Below are 25,767 nucleotides of genomic sequence, written 5' to 3'. Positions count from 1 at the left end.
AAGGGGAGGGGAGGTAGGTGGTAGGGAGGTGGGGGAAGAAGCCCAGCCGCAAAGGGTGAGCTCTGGCTGGCAGTCGGGAGAAAAGAGGGGCTATTAGGAAGGGGAGGACTTCAACTTGGGATATTCTGTGATTCTATGATTCTATGACTTGGGCTCTGAGCGGCTGCATTCGCCCAAGCTGGCAAAGTTACTGCTGCCTGGCAAAGGGCTTGCTTTCAGTCTTGCTGATACAAGGTATTTTTTAGGTCATCAGTCTATTAGAGTGCTTGCTATGGCTGAGGCAGAAAGTCATAAGGGGTAAGATGGGTCCAGCAGTTTTCCCAGGACAAAGGGAATAACATACTGTTTGATCAGAGCTCTAAGGATAATTTAGCCCTGGCTTGCCAATGAAAAATGTGAAGAAAAACCTGTTTTAGGCTAGCTGGAAATATTACTGTTGATGCCCTTATAAAGACTGACAGAAAATAAAATACTTCTTTTCATTCCTTTGCCAGGAAGTAAAGAGACTTTGATATTATTTGATCATATACATCTGTCTGTCAAATCCATTTCTGCTGTGCATACCATATAAACAGGACAAACCATGGTCCTGCACATACTATCAAAAAGAAATGTATATAAATGTCACTACTGCAAACTTTTTTGAAAAATGCCTAACTGAGGCTTACAGTAAAATTTTGGCACCGTGTTACATTTGCTTTGGGGCAATAACTGACAGGCAGCAACCGTATAGTGAAAGCTGTTACAGTAAGGGAGGGATGAGGCAGAGAAAATTTTATGGTAAATAAAATACCATAACCGGACGTTATAAAGAAATGCAGCATAAGCATTATTCCAGCTTCTCACTAATTCAGGCAAACTGAGCTCACATAGTGATTGTTTCTTCTACCATCTGAAATATTATTCCAAATAATTCCAAATTCCGTTGTTTTAAAGTAAGGGAAAACGCTGAAGCTCATTCTTGAACAGAGTTGACATTCATTTTGAAAATTGCATTTTAAAAAAAGATTCAGGGCATTGTTATTTAACGTCAGACTAAAGGTTACTTCAATGTAACTTCTTTAACGTACTTACAGATTCAGTCAAACTAGTGGATTTTTCCCTATTATGGCTATTAAGGGTTAACACCGAGTAGACCGTATCTTTTGTTTTTTCTGGAGTCCTGCAGTAAAGTCGCTGTGTAACTCAAGACACAGTTAAGTCTTTTTGGATAGGAAAACTTCCTGTGCTCTGAAAATGGGATCTTCTGTAGCCCTAATCAAAGCCAACTGGATTAATGTTGGCTTCTTGCTGTTTGAGCTAACGTCTGTGATGCCATCTCCACATTCCTCCGGTGCCTCTCTGCAATATATAGAAACTTAGCAAGTGCTGTTTCACCTTGTCAGTGCCATGCTGTCAGGACCGTGAGGATTTTGCAGGATCCTGTCTGGAGGAGATGCAAGGCTTTAGCATCTTCCTGTCTTTCCTCTACCTAGTCACAAGCTTTCCGGGAGGTGTAATTGCACTGGTGGGTTTGGGGACTCTTAAGGTGATTCTGACATACAAAACTGAATGTAAAATATCCCCATGTCACCAAGAACTCCCTGGTTCTGCATTGTGGGGAGCGTATGTTTGCCTCAGCCTCCTGAGTCAGTCCCTGCAACTTGTGGAGACCTGCATGGCCAACCACACACTCCATTGTGTTGATGGTATCGAGCCAGGAGCTTCAGGCAAAGCTACGTAGCAGCTCCTCTCCCCGGGGAAGCTGCGGCAGCCGATGTGTGTTAGCCAGCCTGGTGTGAAGACCCCAGGAGGCACGCTGACCCATCCCTTTTTCCATCCTGCTGTGATGAGGCAAGGGGACAACCACCTGCTCCTGGTGGCCACAGATATACCCCAGAAAAAAATAAGCTGGACATGGCAGACCTGGGGCTCTGTTCACTAGGGTGCTTATGAACAAATATTCAGACTTTACAAACTGCTAACCTAAAAGATACAAATTTTGCACAGCCATACAGGTTTACAGGAAAACAGGGAGAGGGTTTCCTCTTCATGTAAATGGGAACAGCACGATTAAAAAAGACATAGCATTAGCTTATTTTCCAGAAGGAGTAATGGGATGGAATAGCCGAGTGTTATGTGCCATCGCGTAGCTGAATACAATGTATAAATGCTGTAAGATTGATTCCAAATCAAACCTCACAAATTTTAGAGAAGTTTGACTCTGAACTCGGTAGCTCTAGCTTGTAACTGAACCTAACGCAGGTTGAAATTAATGATGTCAGTTTTTTGGCACTTTTACATTTCTGTGAATTAAATGAACCTTCTTGTGTTCCTGGGACAGAAAAGGAGTTAAACTGAATAGGTGCAGTGTAATAATTCAGAATTTGAAACACTTCTGCAGTGAAAATTAACTTGATCCAATTTTCCTTTTAGCAAATCATAGTTTGGATTAGAGAAATAAAGGACCGTAGGGTAAGGCAGCAATAATTTAGTTCTCTGATTGACAAGGTTGCTCGGTGAGTCATTGAACCAGATCCCTGCACTAATATGCGTTAATTAAAATCGATTTCATTATCCCCTGGTGAGTTGTGCTGGTGACTGTGATGGTACTTTTCTTCATTGCTTAAACCAAAAGTCTGAGGGAATTCCTTGTGATAAATCTAGAATTGTGGGTGAGCGTGCCGCAATAACCAAGAATACCGCACCCTGCTCCAGTTATATTAGATACTTTGTTTAATTGCCAAATGAAATTAAGTGTAGTAACAAAATAACATAGTTTACATCTCAGATGAGTAAGGTTTTATTTACAAATTTGCTTGTCAAGCTTTCAGTCAGAAGATAAGGAGATTCTTAAGACTTAAATAGTGATTCTCCAGTTCCCATCTTGTTCATGCTAAGCTTTTCTCTGGATTGAATTTTTGCTTGCAAATGACAAAATTATTAGCCTCTAATTGATTATATTTAAATATGTCTGTCGTGGATGAATATAATTAAAATTGGTTTTGTTTGCATTTTTAACTTTTCCTGAAAAATTCTTTAATAGGGGCACTTTGTTTTTGTCGCAGTATCAGTCATGCCATAACCTTCATTATCTTACACCTGCTTGTTTTCAGTAAGCCATCCGCAGTATCTCAGTGTCTGACAGAATTCACTGATCGATACATTGACGTAGGAGGGCTAACAAGGAAAGGGATGGGATATGGTATGTGACCTATAAAGTGGAGTCTCTGTACCAAAACGGTATTACCCAGAGAGATTTCTGTTTTCTTACGCCTTGCACAATGGAAACATAGAGTGGGATCGGAGAATATCTAAAAGGTCAAAACATGTCTGTAGACAGTCTAAAGGTATAACTGCATATTGCCTAGGATCTTGCTATTAGCAAGCAGGTAGAAGTCGAGTCCAAAAAAAAACCCCACCTACTTTAAGCTTAGCTTAGCAAATTAAGTTAGTATAGATGATATACTTCCAGTACCAGATGGTGATAAACAGTGATACTAGGTACCATTCAGTCTCTGTCCTTCATTTGCTGTCTGATCTGAGTCAAGCAAAATCCTCTGGTTTTCAGTCTGTTTGCAAATGAAGTGTTGCTTTGCAGGCATGTGATGGATTAGGTACTACAGAAATGAAGTGTTGTCAGGGTTAGTAAGGGAAGATATGAACTCATGAAAAAGTCTCCATCTCAGAGAACCAAATTCTGTGGACGTTTGAATCTGTGGTTTCTGTCTGTCTACAGAAGGGTCCATTTGCAAAATTTACATTCATTTTTGGTTTTGGATTTTGAACAACTCCAGGGCTTTCAGGTAGGGCCCATCTCCAGGGAAAATAAAACTCAACCACAGCCAAGCCACCAACCCAAAACTGAACCATCAAGTAACCTGAACCCAAATGAGTGAGGTTAAAAAGAGTTTGGTTAACTGTCTTGTTTTGTTGCCTTTGGCTAGAAAAAGAAGTGGGAGTGAGAGATGCCTTTTTAGATATTTCTGACCCAGGTTAAATTGGGACACTTAAGGTCTTGTGAGGAAGTTTCAAGGGCTGATTGGATTACTCAGATCCCAACCCAGCCTGTGGAGATGACTCCAAAGTTCCAGATGGTTATTAAATTAGAAAGGGAGAGATCTTATGAGGTCTGCATCATTTCTACCTAATACCTTCCTTGGTTCCTCATGGATAAGCACATCCAAAGATACTCATCAACATCCTGAAGGCACACGGACTTCTTAATCTGGGTAGCTTGTATCTGGTTTGAATGGGAAGAACATTTACAGAACTGAAGTCAGTTTATGGCCTTGCTTTCAGTTTCCTATTCAAGGAAGAGGAATTGGGATTCTCTTAAAAGTGTTTCAGCTCAAAGATTGTTGTGTTTTCTAATAACACTTCACTATATTAAAAAATTCTTCCTATCATTGGAAGTCACTCTGGTTCCCCCCTTTCATCAAATAACAGCAAGATGGTTTTTTTGTTCAGGTTGGTTTTGGGTTTGGTTTTGTGGTGGGGTTTTTTTTGGGGGGTGGGGAGTTTAAGAGTTGTTATCTGCAAAATTTAATAACAAAGTAGATGATTGAAAAGTGTGTTCTACTTCGGCCATTCCTGCTCTTTGTTTAGCTTTTACACTACATTTGTAGAAAATGAAAGCCAGAATGTAAAACTGATCAATGCATGTGCCTTGATATGCTAACAAAATGAAGCATGAGAACACGCAGAGCAAACAAAAACCCAGATGTGCTGCACACACAAAGTCTTAATGAACACTGACGTGATTATACAGGTTTGTAACTTGTTTTTTTAATACAGATTTGGGATTCAGTTCAACTGAGAATGTCCCTTTAAAAGTTTCTGAGTGATGCGTGACCCATTCTGCCACCCCACCTTCTTTCCCTGATTAGAAAAGGGAAAGGGTGTACTGAAGATAACACTGAGGATACTTTCCAAATGACCAGAGGAAAAGAAAGAACAAGGAGAAGGGATCATTAAGATGATAAATGAAAGTTAGGTTTGCTGTTATTACAGGTTACGTTGCTTTTTCTCAAGGGGAGTGAAGGGGGAGGGGATGTACCATTTCCTGTTGGAGAAACTATAATCAGCCATAGAACATTTGCAGTTTTAGGAAAAAAAGGTCCTGACTGTGCTACTGTACGAAGATTGAAGTGGCAAAGTGAAGGTTCATATTGAAATGATAATGACTTTGTGGCGAAATGGAACACAACATGCTCTTTCCTAAGACCTTGTAGGAGGCTTAATAAAAGATGCCAAGATGTTTGTTTGCATAAAGATGATTGATGACCCAAGTAACAGCTGAAAATTGTGAAGAGAAACACATCTAAATTCATCTTAAATTTGGATTTAATCTATTCCTCTTCCTGTTGTTAAGGCTAATATTCTGTTACCTAACTGGCCTTTGAAACCCTTGCTTCTCCAGAAGTTGGGGTAATGGGGTAATTTGGTATGTAAGCGGGATAATCTGCATGGTTCTCAAGTTCTATGGTCTTTCAAACAGTATCAAAAGGAATATAATTTGGGCTGGAGGGGAAACTGCATGACTAGTGTTCTTCAAGATGCCAACAATTGTGCAGGAACTTTATGAGTTGGAAACAGAGCTGTTACAAGCCACCATCGCCTCAAGCGTAATGTTCAAAGAGGAGGAAAGCCCATAGCAAGGTGCCCTAGAACATTGGTGTCCCAGAACCTCCCACATTTCATTCACTACATTAGTCAAACGTAGTGAATGGTTTACTTCTGTAAACCAGGTTCTGCGTTGATTTTGTGTGCTTGTGCAGGTGGTTGAAGAGTAGAATCTTGACTCTAAGTGGAAAATTTTGAAGATCTTTTGTTTTGCTTCTTCTAATTTTCTGCTTTTCTCTGATGTTCAGAGTCCCCTTCTCTTCCTCACAGCCACTTCCTAATTGAAAAAATATGTTTGCCCACTTAAAGAGAAATAATACAATTGTAACCCATATGAACAATGGCAGCTAACAGAAAGCACTTGACTGCTAAACTTGAATTTTATCAAAAGTGAAAGAACAAATAATTTTTTAATACATTAGAGAAGCAAGCAAAACCAAAATGTTTATAACACAACCTTTTTGGATTCTCATATAGTTTGAGGAAGTCTGATGAGGATTTCTGCATTTACAAGATCTCAGGGCAACACTTGTTTACCTGTAGATATTATATAGTGCAAGGTGTTCGTCTCTGTTGTTTTAGTTATGGTGACCAATGTATATTCAGATGATAAGATTGGCACAATCTTACAATTTTTGAATCAAACCTCTTTGTCAGTTTCTCATGCGAGCCGCAGGTGATTGAGAAATACAGCTGGGATATTCATCTGAGCTTCTTGGTCCCGCTACACTAGACTTAAAGCATTCAGGCAACAGTTCTTTTACGTGGGTTTCTGGTGCTTTGTGCGTATTCTCAGGCCTTTCTTCAAAACTGCGGTGTTTTCTTTCTGAAGGTGCAGGGTAATGGGAAAGCCTTGACAGTGCAGAGAGAAGAGCTTATCTGTTCTTCTGGTTTACCAGTGCCTTCTCCAAAATTCAAATTTGAAATGTTAAGTTTGGAATTATCTTTTAGATTACCTGTACCAGTTAAGCTATCTCTGCTCATGCTGCTGTTGGGTAATATGATCAATCCATCATGTAAGAAGATATTAAGAAGGCACAGCACTTTTTTTTCCTATCATCAGTGCTACGCACTTTTCCTTGTAAGAGAAATTTAGCAACCAAGTCATGCAATGAGTATGCCAAACGAGACTTTGGTGAAGGTGATCTAAATGCCTGGCATGATTTGACACACAAAAAAAATGGACAAATGATTATTCCTCATAAGTCAATTACATATCTCTTGTGCTCTCAAATAAAAGCATTCTAATCAGCTGTCAAACCAAGAACCAGTGCAGGAAATTGCCTCCGTAACGTATAGGACCTGAGACAAATTGTTTCTCAGCGTCCTTGCTGTTTACAGGCTGTCTGCACCATAAATTCATGGTCTGATCCTCTCACCTTATCTTCCAGATATTCCAGCTCTTTTTTCCCAATCCTGCCTGACTTTTCAGGCATACAGTCATAGAGCAGTGACTGAGTACAGAACGTCTTTCCGTCCTCGGAAGAGGGGAAAGGGTATTATAAATCGTATGAGTCAAAGGCAAGTGCTTGAGGACCTGATTTATATATGTTGGGTTTATTCTGCATCCTTTTGGAAAAAAGAGGAAAACCATTTTCTGCTTCTGAATCAGTTGGCTTTTGAAAATTAATAAACCTTTTGTTATCCCCTCATGCTGCTGGGTGACCTGTTTTTATTGTACACTGAGGTGCAATAAAATTAAAAAAAGGCGATACTGTGAAGGAAAACTCACAGGCGTTATTTGAATGCATAACCGAGTTTGTTTACTTTGAATGAACAATAACAACGTAATGAATGTCTGGTGCAGAGTTAAGTACATCCTTGTCCAAATTTGATTTATGTGATCGTTTCTGGATGTTAACTCAACCATTGTTAACATAACCTCCCTCATTTTTATATTCACGCTGCCTGTGGGCACACACTGGCGCAGCAATGTGAAAGAAATCTGAAAGAAAACTGGTGACAGTTCCTAGTGCAGGAAACCTCTTTCCCTGAAATAACAGAGGTTGTGAGCCGTAGATCACGTTAAGGCGAGCAGATCTGTGTAACTGGAGGAACTTTGTTAGGAAGAGAGAAGGCAACCATTGATTCCTGTAGCTTATTAACCTCTTGAGGGCCATGTGCAGTATCCAGACATCATCCATGGTCTGATAGTGTGTATTACGTGATGTGGGTATCAAATGGCCCAAGGAAACAAACAACCACTTTTGCCACCAGCTGAAACACATCAGAAGATATGCTGTGAGCTTGGGCCGCCTGTGTTTCTGAAGGCAGAAGTTAAGCTTTGTGAGGAATGCTTATATGGCTGCTTCTGTAAATGTGTAGGTATGTGTAGGTAATACATACAATAATTTTGTTCAGTATAGAAGGAAGGGACTCTCCAACCACTCCACAGGATTTCAGAATGGCAGTAACTCCACAGGATATGAGAATGGGCATGTTTTAAGACATACAGGTGATGGTTCTTTAGGTAAAAAAAAATTTCAGAGGTTGCCTCAATGGTTAAAGATAAACACAGTTCTCAAGGGACGTTTTATGTGTATAAACAAAAGACATTCTTGTTTGTCTTTCACGTTCATTTCAAAATTGCACCTAATTACTAAATCCTTCCCATGTGAGCCTTGCAGCTTGTGTTCTTTAAGTAGATAATATAGCATATGTTTTAGCACCCATAGTTCCATGATTGAAGTTCAGTGATATCTGCAATGATATTTTTGATTCATTTACTTGTAATTCAATTTAAGATAATTAGAAATAGTTATCAATAACTGTTTATGTTTCAGAGTCATTCTATGACTTACATCAGGTGTCATTACCAAAATTTTATATTTACAATTTAAATTGAAATTTACAGTTGTCAATAAAGAATTTCAGCATATTACTGTGAGTCATTCACATAAACCTTTAATTTCATCTAAAACTGCATCTTGATTTTGTGTCAGCTGGTGAATCCCATATACGAGGAAAGGCTTTTCACTGCTGGGAGATTCAGGTGCGACTGCTGAGCTGAGGACAGAACTTGAGCATTCGCTCTGAGCTGCTTCACCTTTTGCTCTTCTTTTTTAATCATCCTTTTTCTCTCAACTTCATACGGTTGTGCTTTTCGGTTTTGTTTGACACTGATCTTGTGAGAGGGAAGAGAAAATGCTGACGAAATTATAATATTTTGAGGAGTGTTGTGCTCGGAGAGGGGCAGAGCCTTAGTCCAATTTTATGCAAGACACCATCATTGTAAGATACATTATTGCGGATGGCATAGTAACCTGTTAAGGGTCATAGCAATCATCTGGCAAGCCCTGTGATTCATAGATAAATCAATTATTACTGAAATGACCCAAAGGATGTGATTTTAACATGATATTTTTTAAGTCAACATCCAGAGTTTGCCTGTGGATAGACGGCAGAGCGATTTGGGATGTTCCATCGAGACCTTGATTTTGAAAATATTCTTCCTGCCGTTCTTTACCAGTATTATGAACTTGTATTTTCATTATGAATGAAAATACAAGGCAACAGATTATTGTGGGTGTCTTGTTCGCATAATATATTGTAATACAGTGCTCATCCGAAGCAGCAAGTCGTGTTTCAGAGGCGCAGTCTGCCGATGCTTAAATTTCAGTTGAGACCTGTGACAGCCATGGGGAGCAATGTGACAAAGCAGTGGCAACAAGTTTGATGGTCCAATTCAGAAAATACGTTTCACAATAAGAAATTATTTATTTCAACCTGGTGTTCTGGGGGTTTGGTAACTATTATTTATGCTACTGAAATAATCTGGTCATCCCAAGGATAAAATAACCGCTTCTTCGTAGTCCAATGTACAGCTGCTTGTTGGGACTCGCGCCAAACCTTCGCCTTCAGATCATCCATAGCAGCTCTACACGTGACTTTTAAAGACAGTTTCAGGGAACACAGGTGTAATTTCAGTCATCTGTCTTTAACTGAAAAAACAGATATTAACTTTGATAAAAATTAGTTGGAGCAACTACTAATTTTTAATGTGCAAAAGGGAAGTTTTCCGTACTTTAAACTTGTTACCCAAAAGCAGTGACAGTTTGGGGGCAAGATGGAATTAAGAAAGTTGGGAAGTGGAGAAACAGCTGACAAAAGTTTAAAAACTGAATTAATTTCAAGAGTGTTTCGTTATCCAGGAATTAAACTGAATGCCAGCCACTTCTTAGCAGCACTATATAAATCAAAAGAAATGCGGAAACCAGTCTACCAGTTCCTCCGCATGTCGTTGTCACAGGGTAACTGTTAGCACCTATGTTAGTCACCCCTTCAACGTGCCATTAAATTGTTCCAGCTTTTAAAATGTGTGAGAGAATTAAGGCAGGTGCTGGCACATCATAAATGAAAATCTAACCTTCAGGCTGGTACAGTAGTGACATTGTTACTGTTTGCGTTCTTGAAAACACATGGCTTGTCAAGTTGCAATAAAATTATTTTGTGCTTCTATATTATTAAAACTCGGTGGGGTCTTTGGGCTGCCCATGAGAAGTGTGAGACTTAGATGTGTAAGAAAATATATTAATTATTGATACCCAGTATCTAAGTATGTATTTTTTTTGTTGATACTGACTTTGCGATGCTCAATAGCTGTTCAATTACTTAAGGAAGAAACTTGCTACAGAAGGTGCTCACGCATCTGCTGTTGGATGAATCAAATACTGAACCGTCTATGATCCAAAAAACCTTAATGACTTCTCTGAAGAACCTCTCAGAATAATAATACTCATAAAAACAGCATACAAAGCCATATTTTAATTTCACAGCAGAACAAACACTCAGGGTTTTTGCATAAAAAGAAATACCAGAATAGAGTCATCTTCAGTCCATGGATGTTTTTCCTGAGCTCTTATTTAAACCTGAAATCCAGTGAATTGCTGTGCAGCTCCTTACCTCAAGCAATCATTACTGTTGTCTGAAAGAAGCGCTTAATCAGTTTCTTACAAGGTTCCTCTTATGAATAAAACCATGTTGAATCTTACTATCTTCAAATAACTGTCCAGTTTCTCTCCTCACGGTTTCGAAAACTTATATCAGAGTGCAGAATGAAACCATCACAGCTGTAGATGAGATTCTGGTAAAAGTTCAGACAAAATTACCTAGGTCATTATCAGTTTTAGGAAACCTGCATATTATTCGTACTAACAATAAGGTAATTTAATTACTCTTAACTACTGTTTTAATCACCGTATACAAACTGCCTTGTTTTTTGTGTCACATTTAGCCCTATATGAAGATCTCCTAATAGAGCATTAGGGAATCAGAATTTTCTGGGTACTGAGTGAAAAGAACATATTCTGTTGTGTAATCAGAAATGCGTGTATTGCCTGAATATGCTTGCTTTCCTGATTGTAGAACTAAAATATTTTTTTCATTTATAATTTTCCTTAATATGTAGGAAGGACAGCAAACAATACACTAGAATGATTAACCTATTCTTACTTCTTTCTCTCTTTTCTCTCATTTTCCAAAAGCGGGTCATACATTTGTGCTTTCAAACTGTATTTGGAGGTCTCCTTTGGTGTCGCTTTTTTGGTTTTATATCCAAGGTCACCTTGTATGCTAGTGCTATGCAATTTTTATATATTCCAGTGACACTCCTGTGAGGTAGCAAGGTAATGCTATTTTGGGTTGTATAGCAAGGGGGCAGAGGCACAGAAGAGTAAGAGCAGCTTTCGCATACCTAACTCTGCCTGGTCATTTAGGCTCCCTCTAGACATCTACAGTTGGGTGATATATCGCACCCCCCCCAGTGACTTTTCCTGGATCACATTAAAGTCTGTGGAAAGCAGTCTGCTGAAGTCAGGTCTTCCAAGTTCTACATTAGTACTCTTTCTAGTGGAACGGATTTCCTTTCTGAAATAAATATATTCTGCTGAAGTATAGGGACTTGAATACTGCTCCTTCATGTGGATTGGCAAGAAGCATGAACTTTATGATTTTTGTATCGCTATTTACTTTTTTTTCCATTTCTTTTATTAAATAATTGATAATGTCATCCTTCATCTTGGATTTCATGGTTTCTGTACTGGTTGCTTTTCACAGATACTACGCTCTCAGGGGAAATTGGCACCAAGAAAAAAGTGAAAAGACTGTTAAGTTTCCAGAGGTATTTCCATGCATCCCGGTTACTGCGTGGAATTGTACCACAAGCCTCTCTGTACCTACTGGATGAGGACTACCTTGGACAAGCAAGGGTAAGATGGGTCTCCAGATCTCCATTTCTTTTAATAATATTCCAGAGAGTGTCAGTTTTGTTTCAGTGTTCAGATAAACAAAGGTTTGGCTGATCTTTCTTAAATGACCCCCGTTACTTGCCTGCCTCACAGCAAACAGACTGTCCGTTCCTCTTTTATGGTTACAGCTTTAAAGGCTTAGTCTCAAAGCAACAAGAACACGTCTAAATCTGTGCAGCTTTTTCAGATTCTATCGACTGAAATTATAATCTGCATTTATTAAGGGATGAAGGATCCCTGGCTGAGTTACTGATTTAAGTAAGTGCATCCTCAACACAGGATTTAGTTCATCCGCTTGAAAAAAGACAGCTGTCTCTCAGCTGGTACGGAGCAGCTATTAGGCAACCCACAATAGCTCTCCCTAATGGCAAAGTCTAGGAAACAGGGAACACTCACTGCAAAGAACTTCACAGTAATCAAAATATAATTATCTTATTTTGCAGCTCTTATACTTGCTTTGAATGATATTTTCTAACAAAATGTGCACAACTCATGGTGTTGGGATTATGTGCCTGGGCAATTTGTATTCTCTGCAAGAGAAAATGACATGCCAGGTGTTAGAAAGTAATTAAGAATCCAGAACTGGTTTGAATATAGACTAAATGATCTATAGCTTTCCCGAACAAAATTTTAAAGCTGCAGCAACCAATCCTGTGATTGATTAATGTGGAATAATAATTTAAATCTGCTTTACAGTTTGACACACCAGTCATTTGCCTTTTCATATTTGTTTTTTCTAGCATATGCTCTCCAAAGTGGGAATGTGGGATTTTGACATTTTCTTGTTTGACCGCTTGACAAATGGTAAGTAGTTTTTAAAAACTTTTTATTTTAGCATCTCTCATACCTGACTATTCTAAAATCCCTAATTAATTAATTGCTAAACGTTTCCAGTTTAGATAACTGAAGACAAATTGGACACAGTTAACTTCTCTTAAAATCCTGTCGTTGAACACTTTCAGGCTTTTCCCAGAACATTCACAACTATAGGATAAAGTTTAAAGTGTGGTTTTGTACTCATCTAATCTCCTCCATTTGTTATGGTCACCTTTTCAAGAAGATGTTTCAGCTTCCTTTACCTGGGAAATTCCAAAGGCACTTTAAATATACCTATTAGGTACATTGGTTGATAAGTCCCGACCTCCATAATCAGTCAGTTTCTATCAGCAGGAAATACCTTTAACTGGAGATACCCTTGCTTCTGTTCAGCAGCAAAAATTAGCAAATTCATTAAGACAGAAAAATCTGTTAAATGTTTTGTCTAAATATATGCCTGTAACACCACACGCCCTCCAATGTCTAGGCAATACCTCTTGATCAGGTAACTGCTGAAGAGGGTCACGATCACACATTTCTCCTTTCTGTATTGCTCAGAGGAGTAAGATCCCTCATTCCCCACCCCCAATCTAATTAGGTTTGACTGAGGCAGAAGGTGTAGAAAAACATTGTTTTACAGGGTAATTCAGCTGAGTGACTGGCAGCGAAGCGTGGAAAGGACTGCAAATGGCAAGGGAAGCAAAAGCATAATTCTTCTTAATTACCTTTCTGCGCCCCTGCTCAGTGGTCAACGCCAAATAAGTTTCCATGTCCTCTTCATACATAAATTTATTTTCTTTCCTGCATTACGTTAAATAAGAAAAGACTCACTTCAAATATGGTTTATACATTGTATGTGTTAGTTGGGTTTGGTTTTTTTTTTCTCACTTTTCTGGAATAATTTCTGCTGAATTATGCAGCGCAAACTTTTTTAAATACTGATGTAGGTACAGTTGATCGTATAGTACCAGTTAGGCTTGATTTTGCCAGTGTTCCCAGTGTTAGATTCACAATAAGGCCAGGGTAACATTACAGTGGGACTTGGGACCGTAAATACTGCAACTCATTGTTTCCTGTCTGCATTGTCATTATGAGATGCAATTGTAGCTGAGCGAGGTATGTGGGTTAATTACATGTTTGTACAGCCATGTGTAAAATAAAAATAAAAAAAAAAAAAAATTTAAAAAAATAATTACGAACTGCTGATTTCTCAGTAATTAATTAATTAGTACAGTATGGCAAACTGAAGTGGCAGAAAAGCCATTCTCCTTTTTGTGGTTTCTGGAGGCAGACTTGGATTATGAAAATGATGTGGTTCTCCAAAAGGCCTGTCAAAAGATTTCCAGTCAAAACTGTGTCAGTTGGCCTTCTGCGTCATGCTGGAACATCAAACATGACTTTATGGCATCTAGACGCAAGAGTGGCACTCCACTGGTACAGCTGTACCATCAAATCTTTGATTATATATAGCAGTAAATTATATAAGCTACTTTTGAGTATATGGGTGTCATCTAAGCTCATATGATAGGAGCTAAGGTGATACGAGATGACTAATAGTTAGGAAATTACAAAGATTTTTAGTCTTGCTTGGTTTGTAACTACCTATTAAGGGAATGTAAGAGTTGTTCTTTTCTGCTTTTAGGAAACAGTCTCGTAACACTGCTTTGTCACCTCTTCAATGTGCATGGACTTATTCACCATTTCCAGTTAGATATGGTTACATTACACAGGTTTTTAGGTAAGTGCTCACCTCAAAGCCGTCTTTAAATGCAGTTTACAGCTTAAGGAGGGCATCAGAGAAGGCACTGGCTTGGTCTGCGTATCTGTGTAAAATCATGATGTTGCAAATACTTCAGTAAAACCTTTCTGTGATACATATTAGCATACAATTTTCAGGCACTCAGGTACTCGGTTCGGTACCTGTTAAGTCAGTGGAGGGACTTCAAAAGGCTCTGCGTTGGGCTGAAGCATCCCAGTAGCTCAGTTGCACTGGTGATTTTAAAAAAAGTATGCCATGCAGAGATGTGGCCAGCCGAGTCGGCCCACACAGACAGACAGACATTGCAGAACCTACCCGTGCACAGCACAATTGTGGTGCAGTGTCGTTATTTTAGTGACTAATAGACCACTGAGACCCAGGGCAGTTAAAAGCTTATGTGCAAAATTTAACAAATTATATCAAGCTGTCTGCGCTGAATAGTGTTGATGAAAGCCCCTGCTGCTGTTACTGCCAACAGAAATATTAGCCCCATGCTGTCAGCGAACCAAAGGAAGAAATTGGCCAAAATCAATTACTTTTTGCATCATGTTTTGAGTGCAGCTGAATGCCGGTTTGTTAGGCTGTCAGAAGGAGTTTCAAAGGCAAGGTCTCTTCTTTAAGACTGTGTAATTGTCGCTTCTGGAAAGCATTCCTCCAGTGTGGAGACAGACAAAATCTCCCTGCCGTTTCTGACTCCTGCGGGCGGTCGTGAAGTGGACGCTCAGATAATTAGAGCTGGCGGTATTCAGGGTTTAAAGGATTACCCACTGTAACTTCAAATGCTGGTGGAGCTGGAAAGCTAGGACTTTCCTTGGCGTTCCCGATGCTGGAGATGAGTGTCATGGGAAGTTTGCCCATTACCTTTCCGCTTGATTGATTTGATAGTGTCTAGGAGAGCGCTTTGGGCAAGATCACGTGCAGCTTCCACTCTTCACGTGGTGTTACCCTGAGACCACCTAATGGTGCAGGCACTGCTGCAAGGAACAGATGAGTGTGAAGCACACACCTCAAACGTTTCCTGTGCGAGTGAAAGTTGAGAGTCGAAAGGTTGTTGCTCAGCCTTCCAGCTGGACCAGTTCCAGCCCTGTGCACTAAAACAAGACTGGTATTTTAAAATGGGCTCACCAACGTGACTAAAATGATCACAGATTTTGCTCCGAATAATCCAATGCTTTATCTTTTGGTTCTCTGTCTGGAGGATGTAGGAATGCCTTTGACCATTTCTAGGCATTCAAATAACAAATGATGCCGGGGTATCAGGGCCTCACTCCCTGTTGCTGTAAAAATAGGTGGTACTGCCTTAATGACATTACTCCCCTATGACAGCAGCGTAAATAATTACACTCCGTTGTGGATAAATTTGCCTCTCTTCCTTATTTATTTTACTCCTGAATGAGAGCCTTCACTAAGGCAAGAAAGAGTTGATTTATGAACTAGACCCAGTATATCCCCTTGGGCCTCACAAATCCTTTCATGCATTTTTTCTCTAAAGGTGTCCCAATAAGAGCAGCAGTCTAAGTAAGCTCCAGATATTTGAAGAAACTCCTTAGGCAGATGACTGTAAAACCTCAAATTGTATTTTAAATCCAGTTCCCACTTGTGGCCATGGCACTCAGAGACAAAAGGATCTTTATTTTCTGTTTTGGTTCCCAGTTATGGTTCAAGAAGATTACCATAGCCAAAACCCGTACCACAACGCCGTCCATGCTGCGGATGTCACACAAGCTATGCACTGCTATCTGAGGGAGCCCAAGGTAATGACAGCCTTTCACACTGATGTTGTTTTCAGATAATTCTCAATTTTTCTTTCCCAGCACTGAAAAAAAAAAAAAAAAAACGCAAAAAATATTTTTAGGTAGTGGAAAATGAGTGCGTACTTGAAGTCAGCAGTGAGGCAGTAGCAAGGGTCAGCTGCAGATTACAGACACTTTAAACAAGCTGCTGGAGTCACTTGTCATCGCACAGGTGATGTATCAAAGCACTGTCCTATGAGTTCCGGCAAGTTTTAGTGTGACCGTGTGTACCAGCCATCTGCGAGTGGCTGCAGTCCTCCCAGCAAAGCCACCAGAAGACAGGGCATGCCCATACCTCGGTCATCTCAGGCCATAAGCCCCTCACCTCAATATTTCAAAATGCCAAATTTGGCAGTGCAACACCAGAAAAGGGGAAAAACGTTCCCTTTGACTGGGTCTGTTGCACGGGTGTCCTCTGCAGGAGTGAGCAGCAGCTTTTGAGTGCTGTAGCAAGCCCTCTCAACGACATCTGTCGCACATCTCGGTGGCCAGTCTGGCCCAAACCATGACAGTGTGACGTTGCTTTATGTGATACTGGAAGGCGCTGTCATACTGTCATGGTGAGCCACAGTGTAAGAATATAACTAATCTTTCCTGGCTTGACTTAAGGGAAGTTCTGCTAGAATTAGCAAATTGTTAGACCAGAATATAGTAATGGCAAGTGAGGACAGGAGCAGGCCTCAGCTTTCCTGTATTTCCATCTCCTGCAAGCTCTGCAAGTCCCCACTGTGAAAAAGTGCAGAGGACAGCCAATATCCAGTATCTGCACCATACTGCTCTTTATTTCTCATCACACGATGCTTCTTTAAGCTCATAGACCTGTACTCTGTACAGACTCATCGGGCTGGTAATAGCTACCTCACTCTCAGAAACAGAAAATACTAAGACTTCAATTTTTTTTTTCCCAATGATAACAAAATTTGCTTCTGAATGATAAGCTGTATAGCAGAAAAAAATCTGGGCAGGTTTTCAAATTTGGATGTCTGAAGTTAGAAAGGTAAATTACGTTCACTAATAAAATACCTATATTTGAACTGAGATATTTAACAGCCAAGTTTGAAATTTGAAAAGTGTATGAACTCTGCATTTTGCAGCACAGTGCTGTGCTAGAAAAATGGAACCTGATGTATTGTCGGTATTATTAAATACTGTGTGAGGCAGAGTCCTTATCATGTATGCTAACATATGCCAACCTGCTAGCATACTTACTTACTTTTTAAAACTGAATCTTTTAGACTAAGTTCAAGCACTTCTATGCCAACAATCCTTAAATTGCCATAAACGATAAAGAGATAAGAAGTACAAACTGTAATAAAATATGAGTATATAGTCTGATATCTTTATAGATGTTTGTTCAACAGTCACCTTAAAAACCTTATTCACAAAATTTATTTTATATTTGACATTTGCGTACTGTCTTACAAAACTGAGCAATGCCACGATGTTAGCTGATTCCTTTATTTGCCAAAAGGAAAAAAAAAAAAAGTCTTTATTGTTCACGTTATGTTGTGATTAACGTGTGTGATTCAGCTTGCCAACTTCCTCACCCCGTCGGACATCATGCTGGGACTGCTAGCTGCTGCAGCTCACGACGTGGATCATCCAGGGGTCAACCAACCCTTTCTTATCAAAACTAAACACCACCTTGCCAGCCTGTACCAGGTAAAACTGCTCATCAAGTTGATAGTATGTAAAATGGTGTCAAGGATAGTCTTAGCAATTTGCAGTGAACTTTAATGCCAAAATCTGGCAGCAGGGGGGTGTTGATCAAATCAGCCTGCACTTTAGAGGCTGGACAGTTTCAGTTAAGCTCATCACTGGGTGTCTCTTCTTACAGCAAAGCTGATACACGTGAGAAAGAAGGTGGAAATGTCAGGTTTTGTTGAGGACATTTAAGCCAAATCAGTTGCCTGGGTTATTTCTGCTGTAGATCATCTGGGGTAAGGAACCGTGGGTAGGAGATTTAAAATCACGGCGAGACAATTTGTACTTCGTCTTCCTTCAGTGAGCAAGTAAGCAGCAGGCATGTTCTAAATTGGCGTTGCATTAAAAGAAACTTTTGCTTCATGTGGCTCTAGTAAAATTAAACACTTAACGAATACTGTGATTTAAAAAAAAAATAAAAGATAGAGGAAACCAAAGGAACAGTTGTAGATATTTACATAAACGTGCCTAGAGATACAAAGAAAGAACTTAAAACCAGCCACTGTAGGTCACACCACAGGCTGTCTAGACCAGTATCCCGTTTCTGAGGGCAGTCAGTAAAAGATCTTAGAGAGAAACAAGCCTGGGATAAGTATAGAGTTGTCCTTCACCTGGTATACGTCCTCCCAGCTCTGGCAAGCGGTAGTAGAAGAGTTCCTGAAACAAAACCACAAACCTTCTTGTTCAATAACTACCAATGAACCCATCCTGCCCTGATTTTTGTGGTCCTTTTTGAATATATTTGTAGTCTTGGCCTATGGAAATCACACTAGCTCTAGATTTTATCTACAGCTGTCCTGTGTGTATAATCTTTGCATGCACATCTCTATTCTTTACATTGTACTTAACATATATGCGCTGGAGCAATGCCATCATCATTTTGGTTGCAGTAACCATAATTCATAGGTAATAGATGGAGATGGTATTGATTTCTAGCCTTTGGAAGAGTCAACTTCAGCCTTTGTAGTGAAGTGTTAGAAAAGGAATATCCCAAGTTAAAAATGGATCTAACTGAAGAAGACTCACTAACAGCTGTATACCCTTCTATGCTACTTAGCAAACCGAGAGTTTGCTGTGATGTGCTAACTGACTGAAAAGAGATTCTCTGTTGTTTTCACCCCACTCAAGCAACATTTGGGTTTTCCCATAAGAAGTGGACTGTGTAAAGGTGGAGCAGTCCTGCCCTGAGATACAGGAACAGGCTGGACCGTGGGAGCCCCAGCCAGGGCACGGTGATGCTCAGACACTTAAAACTTGGTGACTGGTCTCCCATATGTGTGTGGTGTGTTTTGCTCCAGTCTTTTCTAAATGTCAGGCCAGTTGAGTGGGGAGGGAGAAAAGCTGGGGGATTAAGCCAGGGGACTTTGGGAAGGTAATGTTAAGGATCCTTTGAAGAGGAATGGGTAGAGCCATTCCACAAAAACCCTGGTCCTATGAAAAGGTATAAACAGCTCCTTCTCAAATTAATAGTGGGAAACAGTAATATGTAATTAGGCTGAAAATTCAGGCTAATCAGAAAGAAAAGTAGCTAAAATAAAATGTTAGTATCTTGGAGAGGTGGCTTCTGTGTAGCTAACTGGGCTTGAATATACTTTCAAATGTTGGTTAGAAAAGGCAGTGACAATACAGAAAATACAGTCTTTCAACAGCAAATGTGATGTTTAAGTATCCTGTTTAGGGACATTCTTTGGCACGTTTGACTTATATTATTTTATCTGAAGTTGATCCCAGATTGTTTCCAAAGATTTTAGTAGTATACAGTACATGGATGCCAATAAAAATAACAATGCTGGGGGAAAAAAAAAGGTTGGTTGAAAACATTTTTAATCAAAAATTTAGATTCAGTAAATAGTCTTTAAAACAATAAATCATACTTTTCTCAAGATTAGTGCTTCAACATGTGCTTGAAACTGAAACAAAAAAAGTTGTAGGGTTTTCGTTTTTAAATAGCAGAGCCACAGAACTGCTGGGACTAATCAGTAAAATAATCAAACAAAAGTAAGTTTTAATAGCTGGCAGTCATCTGTCACTGAGACAGTAGTAACTGAGACCAAGGGGTATCTGTTTATGGCGTCTCTTTGCTCTTGCTTGTTTGTAAATTGAAATTAGAACTTTACATTTGAATTATCTGGGGGAAAAAAGGGTTTGCAAAACAAGGTAATTTAGTATTTGACAAAGATGCAAAGTGCTTGACAGCTTCTGAAGGTTTTTAATATTTATTTTCAAATTAAACCCATATTTGATGATGCAAGGCAATTTTTGTAACATACAGGGTAATTTCCAGAAGAGTCTGTTGCATGTGAGGCACCATAATTTTCCACAAAAATAAAAGTGCCTCATTCAAGTCTCTAGCATTACAAGGACAGGAGAGAGTGTAAAAGGTGACGGTAGAGACCCGGAGGTCACTCGGTCTCCTGTGAGGAGTGGAACAGCATTCCTTGTTGTAGGATGCAGACTCAGTTTCTAACTTTCATTGGCCATTAAAACAACAGCAAAAAAGTTTCATTCTTGCTTGATAATCATTGTCTTAGGTCTCTGTAGTCTTAAAAGTCACAATTAACTCAAATTCTGGTTGATACATTTGGCTTATCCAACATTATTTCTACTTCTTTTGACTGTGAGCAGCATACAGTTCAAGGTTGTTTAGCCTGATACAATCCTGCCTTGTAATTCTCCAAACTAACACCAGAAAAAGTCATTCTGCTTTCTTTTTTTTAAAGAAACTTTATTTTTCTGAGAATGAATTATGAATTTCCTAAGAAAACAAATAGCAATGATATAAATAAAATGTTACTTTATAACTTGAGTAATAGAGAGTTGAGATCTATCTTTGTCTGGATCTTAAATGAAGGGTAATAGTTTAGAAGTCTGGAATGATCACATACGACATGTATAGTACAGGTTTCAGAAATCTATGAAAGAACACTTTACAACTTTAATATAGATGTATATAAACTCGAATTAGGAAAATATGTTTTGGGCATCAGTTATGACAGTTCTACTTTGCAGTCCTCCTTAGAAGCATCATTTCTAATTAAAGTATCATTTTCAGGTATTTAACATTGTGTAGTTAAACCAACTGGTCAATGATTAAGAATGGATGACCAGGTTGAAAGAAATTTAGATCGCCTTCCATGCTGAAATAAAATTGAGGCTTTCTCTGCAGCTAGAATAGGAAGTCTTCCTCTCTTCAAGTTATTATTCTTTTCCACATGCATATGTCAAGTGTGGTGGCTTGAATGGCTCTGGGAAAGTCACAGATTGGAGATTTTGTGACAGTCTAAGTAAAAAAACATTTTTTTTTCCTCACAGTCCTGAAGCAATCCAGTAGTTTTAGGCAGTAGATGTAGATGTGACAGGCTTCCTAGCATGCAGCCTTTAAAACAAACCTGTGCTACTCATTTTTTTAGAAAAGTAAAAACTTAGGGGAAGCAAGCTCTCTGGAGATCAGAGCGGAGAACCCCAGTCTGCAAGGCAGCACATAGACTTTTCCCTGCATGGGTTATCTCCCCACTGGCCCAGGCAATCGGGTAGCTCATGGCAATTAGTTTTAATAAGGCAATAGAGCATTCCTAGGTGGAATAGCTGACTCTACTAATTGTTGGCAGCAGCTCCAGGGGTTCCGGCTGCTTGCGTGTAACAGGGGAGTCATATGACTTCATGCTCAGTTGTCCCTTGTTAACTTGACCTTTCCTTTTAATGTGGGAAACGAGACAGTGCAGCAACTTTGGTTTAAGTTCTCCCTATAGCAGCAGGCAAAGAGGAGAAACTCACAGAAATAGAGATGCTCTGGGATGGATATCTGAGTTTGCTTTTTCCATTGAGTAACTATTAGTTGGGTGCAAGAAAGTTCTTGAAGTAGCTACACACAGTCAGCCCTGTTCTTGCTGGCCATCCATGGAGCGCAGTTCCCCAGCTGAGGTAGGTGCTGCTGAAGCAGCTCCTCCCAGCAAGTAACACCACCATGGTGAAAGGGACACGGGGGCACAGGGTACTCCGAGGAGCATCTCCCCAGTCGGGATGTTTCAAGGGTGCAATCAGACCGGGGTCCCAGGAACTGTGCACACAGGCACTGTCTTAAACAAGTGTAAGCCTTCCCAAAGGCGACAGTCAGGCAGGGTTTGTCTAATTTACCTTCGGGTAGGAAGATAGCAGCCTATGAACTTAGGGTGGCTGTTGGAACCAGGATTCGGCTCTGAGACTAGGGAGACGAAAGAAAAAAAGCTTGTTGTTATGTCCTATTACATTCCCTTATTTTTCTTGGTCAGAGTGCAGGGTTGCAAAAGTCCATCCTGATGTATTTAGGCCAAAGGAGAAGAGGGACATTTAAGTTGGCTAATGAACAGAATTGCTGTCAAAAGTAATTTAGATGTTGCATAGCTGATTACGAGTTCTGAATTTGTCAGCTCTTCCAAGGAAAAGGGCTTAGTCTTTACATGGTTGGAAAGTTTTGGGCTTGGTTTTGTTTTGCTTTTTCTCCCGGTATCTGTGAAACAAACAAACAAACAAACAAAACCCTCAAAGAAATACCAAAGCAGCATATCAGCGATCGTGTGAATTCAAAAGCAACAGAACGTACTGCAGAAAATATTGTAATGGGAAATCAATCAAATTTGCACTCTCACCTTTGCAGTAATTTTGAGCACGAAATTTCAAGAAAAATACTGACAAAATGATCCAGACGCAAATTGGATCTTGGTTACTGGCAACATTCAGTGTTTCAACGGCCATTAGATATGACAGGATTACCAAGGAGGATGAGGAAGCCTTAAGGAGAAAAATACTGTTCAGTCCCTCTTGGAGAAGTGGAAGCTGTGCACCACATCCAAGAGGAAAGGCAGCACGACCGTAGCTACACCTCAGAACTGGGGGACTCTGCAGAAGGGAGACAGAGATTAACAGTGGCCGGAGAGAAGGATTCTGACCCTAATTTCCTAGTTGGCAATGGTGAAGTAGAGTCCTTGTTCTGCTACCGGCCCGAAGGGTTTGGTTGTGTTTGGGTTGGTTTTTTTTTACTCCAGTGCTCGTCTACTGCAAAAGCCATAAACTGCCCAAAACGGGGATCAGATGCCATAACTCCCCCAAGAGTGTCTCTCTTGCTAGGTGATAGTCGTCTCGTTCACACCATGCACATTGTTATGGAAAATTGGGGAATGTGCCGTTCGCTGGAGGGGTGCTCCGCTGGGCTGCTTCTCTGCAGCAAGCAGATGCTTTTGTGAATTAGAGGTTTCTGAACAAGTGACATTTCTCAGGTGTAGTGGTAGAAGGTACTCTGTGAAGTAAACGAGTGAAGAGTGGTAAATGCATTGTGTGTTAGGGTAATAATATAAAGTCATCAGACACAAAATACCCAATTTGTTATAGTTTACAAACAACCTAGAAATTTTTCCAACCTAACTTTGGTTCCACTTAGTTGGAAGCAAACAAACAGAAAGGACTCAAAATGTGGTGCAGACTATGTTGCGGAAGCCTGCAGATGGTCAGTGATACAGATACTCATCTTGCTTTCCCCAAGAAGCTCCGGGGAGCTTCCAGTTCCCTGACTCCAAGGGAAGTTTGTCAGTTTAGTTTTCTTTTTCTTGTCCACTCTGCATTCAAACTGTAGAAACTGAGAAGTCAACCTGGGATCAGTATGAGGTAAAAAATACGATTTTGCACTCATGCTTCAGTTCATTTGTTAATAAATCTGTTAGAATGCAAGCTACCTCCCACTCAGATGAGATTAGCTCCTGTGTTCACAGCAGGATTCAAAAACTGTAGAACAACAGGACTGTGGGGCTGACCTTATCTAGGAAACCTAGAAGCACAAGGTCCTTAACTCTAGAAATCCAGACCGATTCCTCAAATCCAAAAAGTGGCTAAAAAGCACACATTTTGGGCTCGTGTTACAGCACTTCCGATTAGCTCTAGATGTCATGTGATATGACAGATCTGTATCTGTACCATGGGTGCCTGCCTAATCCTTGAATGCATTCCTTTTGTTCTTCCCTAGAATGTTTCAGTGCTAGAAAACCACCACTGGCGATCTACGGTAGGCATGCTTCGAGAGTCACGGCTCCTCGCTCATCTGCCCAAGGAGGTGACGTAAGTGTCTGCTGGAGGAAGTGCGTCACTGAAACTAGTCCATGGCTTCCTCCGCTCTTCTTAAAAGGACACTGGCAAAGAGGCCCAGGCTGCAGAGTAGGCTGAACTTCCTGCCCTCTCTAGGTGCCAGTATGAAATCATAAGACAAAGTTACGTAGCAGAAGTATTTTCTAAGACTTTGCCACTTCTGCAGCAGGGGAGTGGCCACTGTCAGCACTGGGAACATGGGGAGTCCCAGCAGGAATGGACCTTGTCAGATGCATTGTTGGCAATTTTGTCTTACATAGCACCAACTAAATATTGAAAGATTTAGCGATTAAAAAGCAAGAAATAGAAAAACTGAGGAGCTGGTCGAGTAGCATCAAGACTGCTCAGGACTTCCACACCTGACTGAGGAGATGTAGTTTAGTCTTCACCATTTTTTTGAGTGAAGCACAAAAAAACCCAGCAACATGAGCACCTTGGCCAAGTTGATGCTAACTTTTTACCTGCTGGTTTTTGTGCAGTGTTATTCCCACCAAGGAATGGAGATTGAGACAATGAATCACCTGCAATAGTAAGTTTTAATCACAGGTGACCTTACCAAGAATATAAACAAGCTACCTGGAAGCAATAAGCTCCATATCCCTCCAGAAATCCTTTGCTTCAGAACAACTTTAGTCCTATTTTAAAGGACTTCAGTCTTTTACAACTTCATCTGCAACTTCAAAGTTGCAGTATTCAGCACCCAATTCAGAGCAGCTGAAGTAAGATGTGAGCATTTTTCTAGATGCATCATGCTGTTGTTTTGGTTTTTTATTGTTGGGTTTTTTTTTTACTTTTCTAGCACTTTTCAGAAGCTTTCAGAACCACCTATGCCAACAGACATTTTTCTTCTACATTATGTATTCCTCCTGAACCCATTTAGGCAGCTAGAACAGCTGGACCCTGCAAACCCCAGCAGAGACTGGCCAAACAGATACGGAAGAAAGAGGAAGCTTTATGCTAGCTATGATCCATAGCAGGTTGTTTTGAGCCATTAATGTTCAGTGGGTCCACGATTGAAGGGGCTTATTTTCCTTAATTGCAGACAGGACATAGAGCAGCAGTTGGGCTCCCTGATCTTGGCAACAGACATCAACAGACAGAACGAGTTTTTAATCCGTCTGAAATCTCACCTTGACAATCAGGATTTGAGGCTGGAGGATGCACAAGACAGACATTTTATGCTTCAGGTAACTTTAAATATTAGTTCTCCACTATTGTATTTTGTTCATTTTTCAAGTCACAGTATTTCCTAGTATACATCTGAATAGCATAGGATAGTGTGTCTGGACATCAGCGTCTCGCTGCCTGTCACCATAAACACTTTGCTTCAGCCACCTGGTATGTCAGGCAAGCATAAGGTACCTCCAGCATTTCCTTTTGTAATTTCCTGGAGTTAAAAAGCTGTGAATGCAACAGACACAGGAGAGTGTCAAACGCTGAGAAATTAAGATAAGCTATTAATTATTTCATTTCCAGACCATTGCGTCTCTTGCCAAGTAATGCTTCGATTATATTTTCTCTTCTGGCAAACATCACTTCCTTCACCGGTGCTGTTTTCTGGCGCTGTGCAGGAGAGCCCCCTTGTCGGTGTTCTTTCCCAGGCAGCCTGCCATCAGGTGCCCAAGTCCCGTTCCTGTGATAGATGTTCAGAAACTGCCTCTGCAGAGACAGCTGTTGCCATGGCAGCAGGTGCTTCTCCAGTGGATCTGCCCAGCTAATGAAGAAACCATGCTTT

At 40.2% G+C, this 25,767-nt stretch overlaps 1 protein-coding gene across 5 annotated transcripts in view; it reads left to right on the top strand.

Moving 5' to 3' along the window:
* PDE7B (phosphodiesterase 7B) overlaps window positions 1-25,767 on the top strand; it is a 179,118-nt gene that overhangs the window by 142,809 nt on the left and 10,542 nt on the right. For all 5 annotated transcript variants that reach the window (XM_054197326.1, XM_054197325.1, XM_054197327.1 and 2 more), the window contains 7 exons: window positions 11,659-11,810; window positions 12,590-12,653; window positions 14,308-14,403; window positions 16,078-16,178; window positions 17,748-17,879; window positions 23,914-24,005; window positions 25,075-25,219. In XM_054197326.1, the coding sequence (XP_054053301.1) occupies window positions 11,659-11,810; window positions 12,590-12,653; window positions 14,308-14,403; window positions 16,078-16,178; window positions 17,748-17,879; window positions 23,914-24,005; window positions 25,075-25,219 (782 nt within the window). The remainder of the gene's footprint in view (window positions 1-11,658; window positions 11,811-12,589; window positions 12,654-14,307; window positions 14,404-16,077; window positions 16,179-17,747; window positions 17,880-23,913; window positions 24,006-25,074; window positions 25,220-25,767) is intronic.

The sequence above is a fragment of the Rissa tridactyla genome, chromosome 3 (assembly GCF_028500815.1).
Source record: "Rissa tridactyla isolate bRisTri1 chromosome 3, bRisTri1.patW.cur.20221130, whole genome shotgun sequence".
NCBI classification, from domain to species: Eukaryota; Metazoa; Chordata; class Aves; order Charadriiformes; family Laridae; genus Rissa; species Rissa tridactyla.
This window is presented reverse-complemented; position numbering and strand designations above follow the sequence as displayed.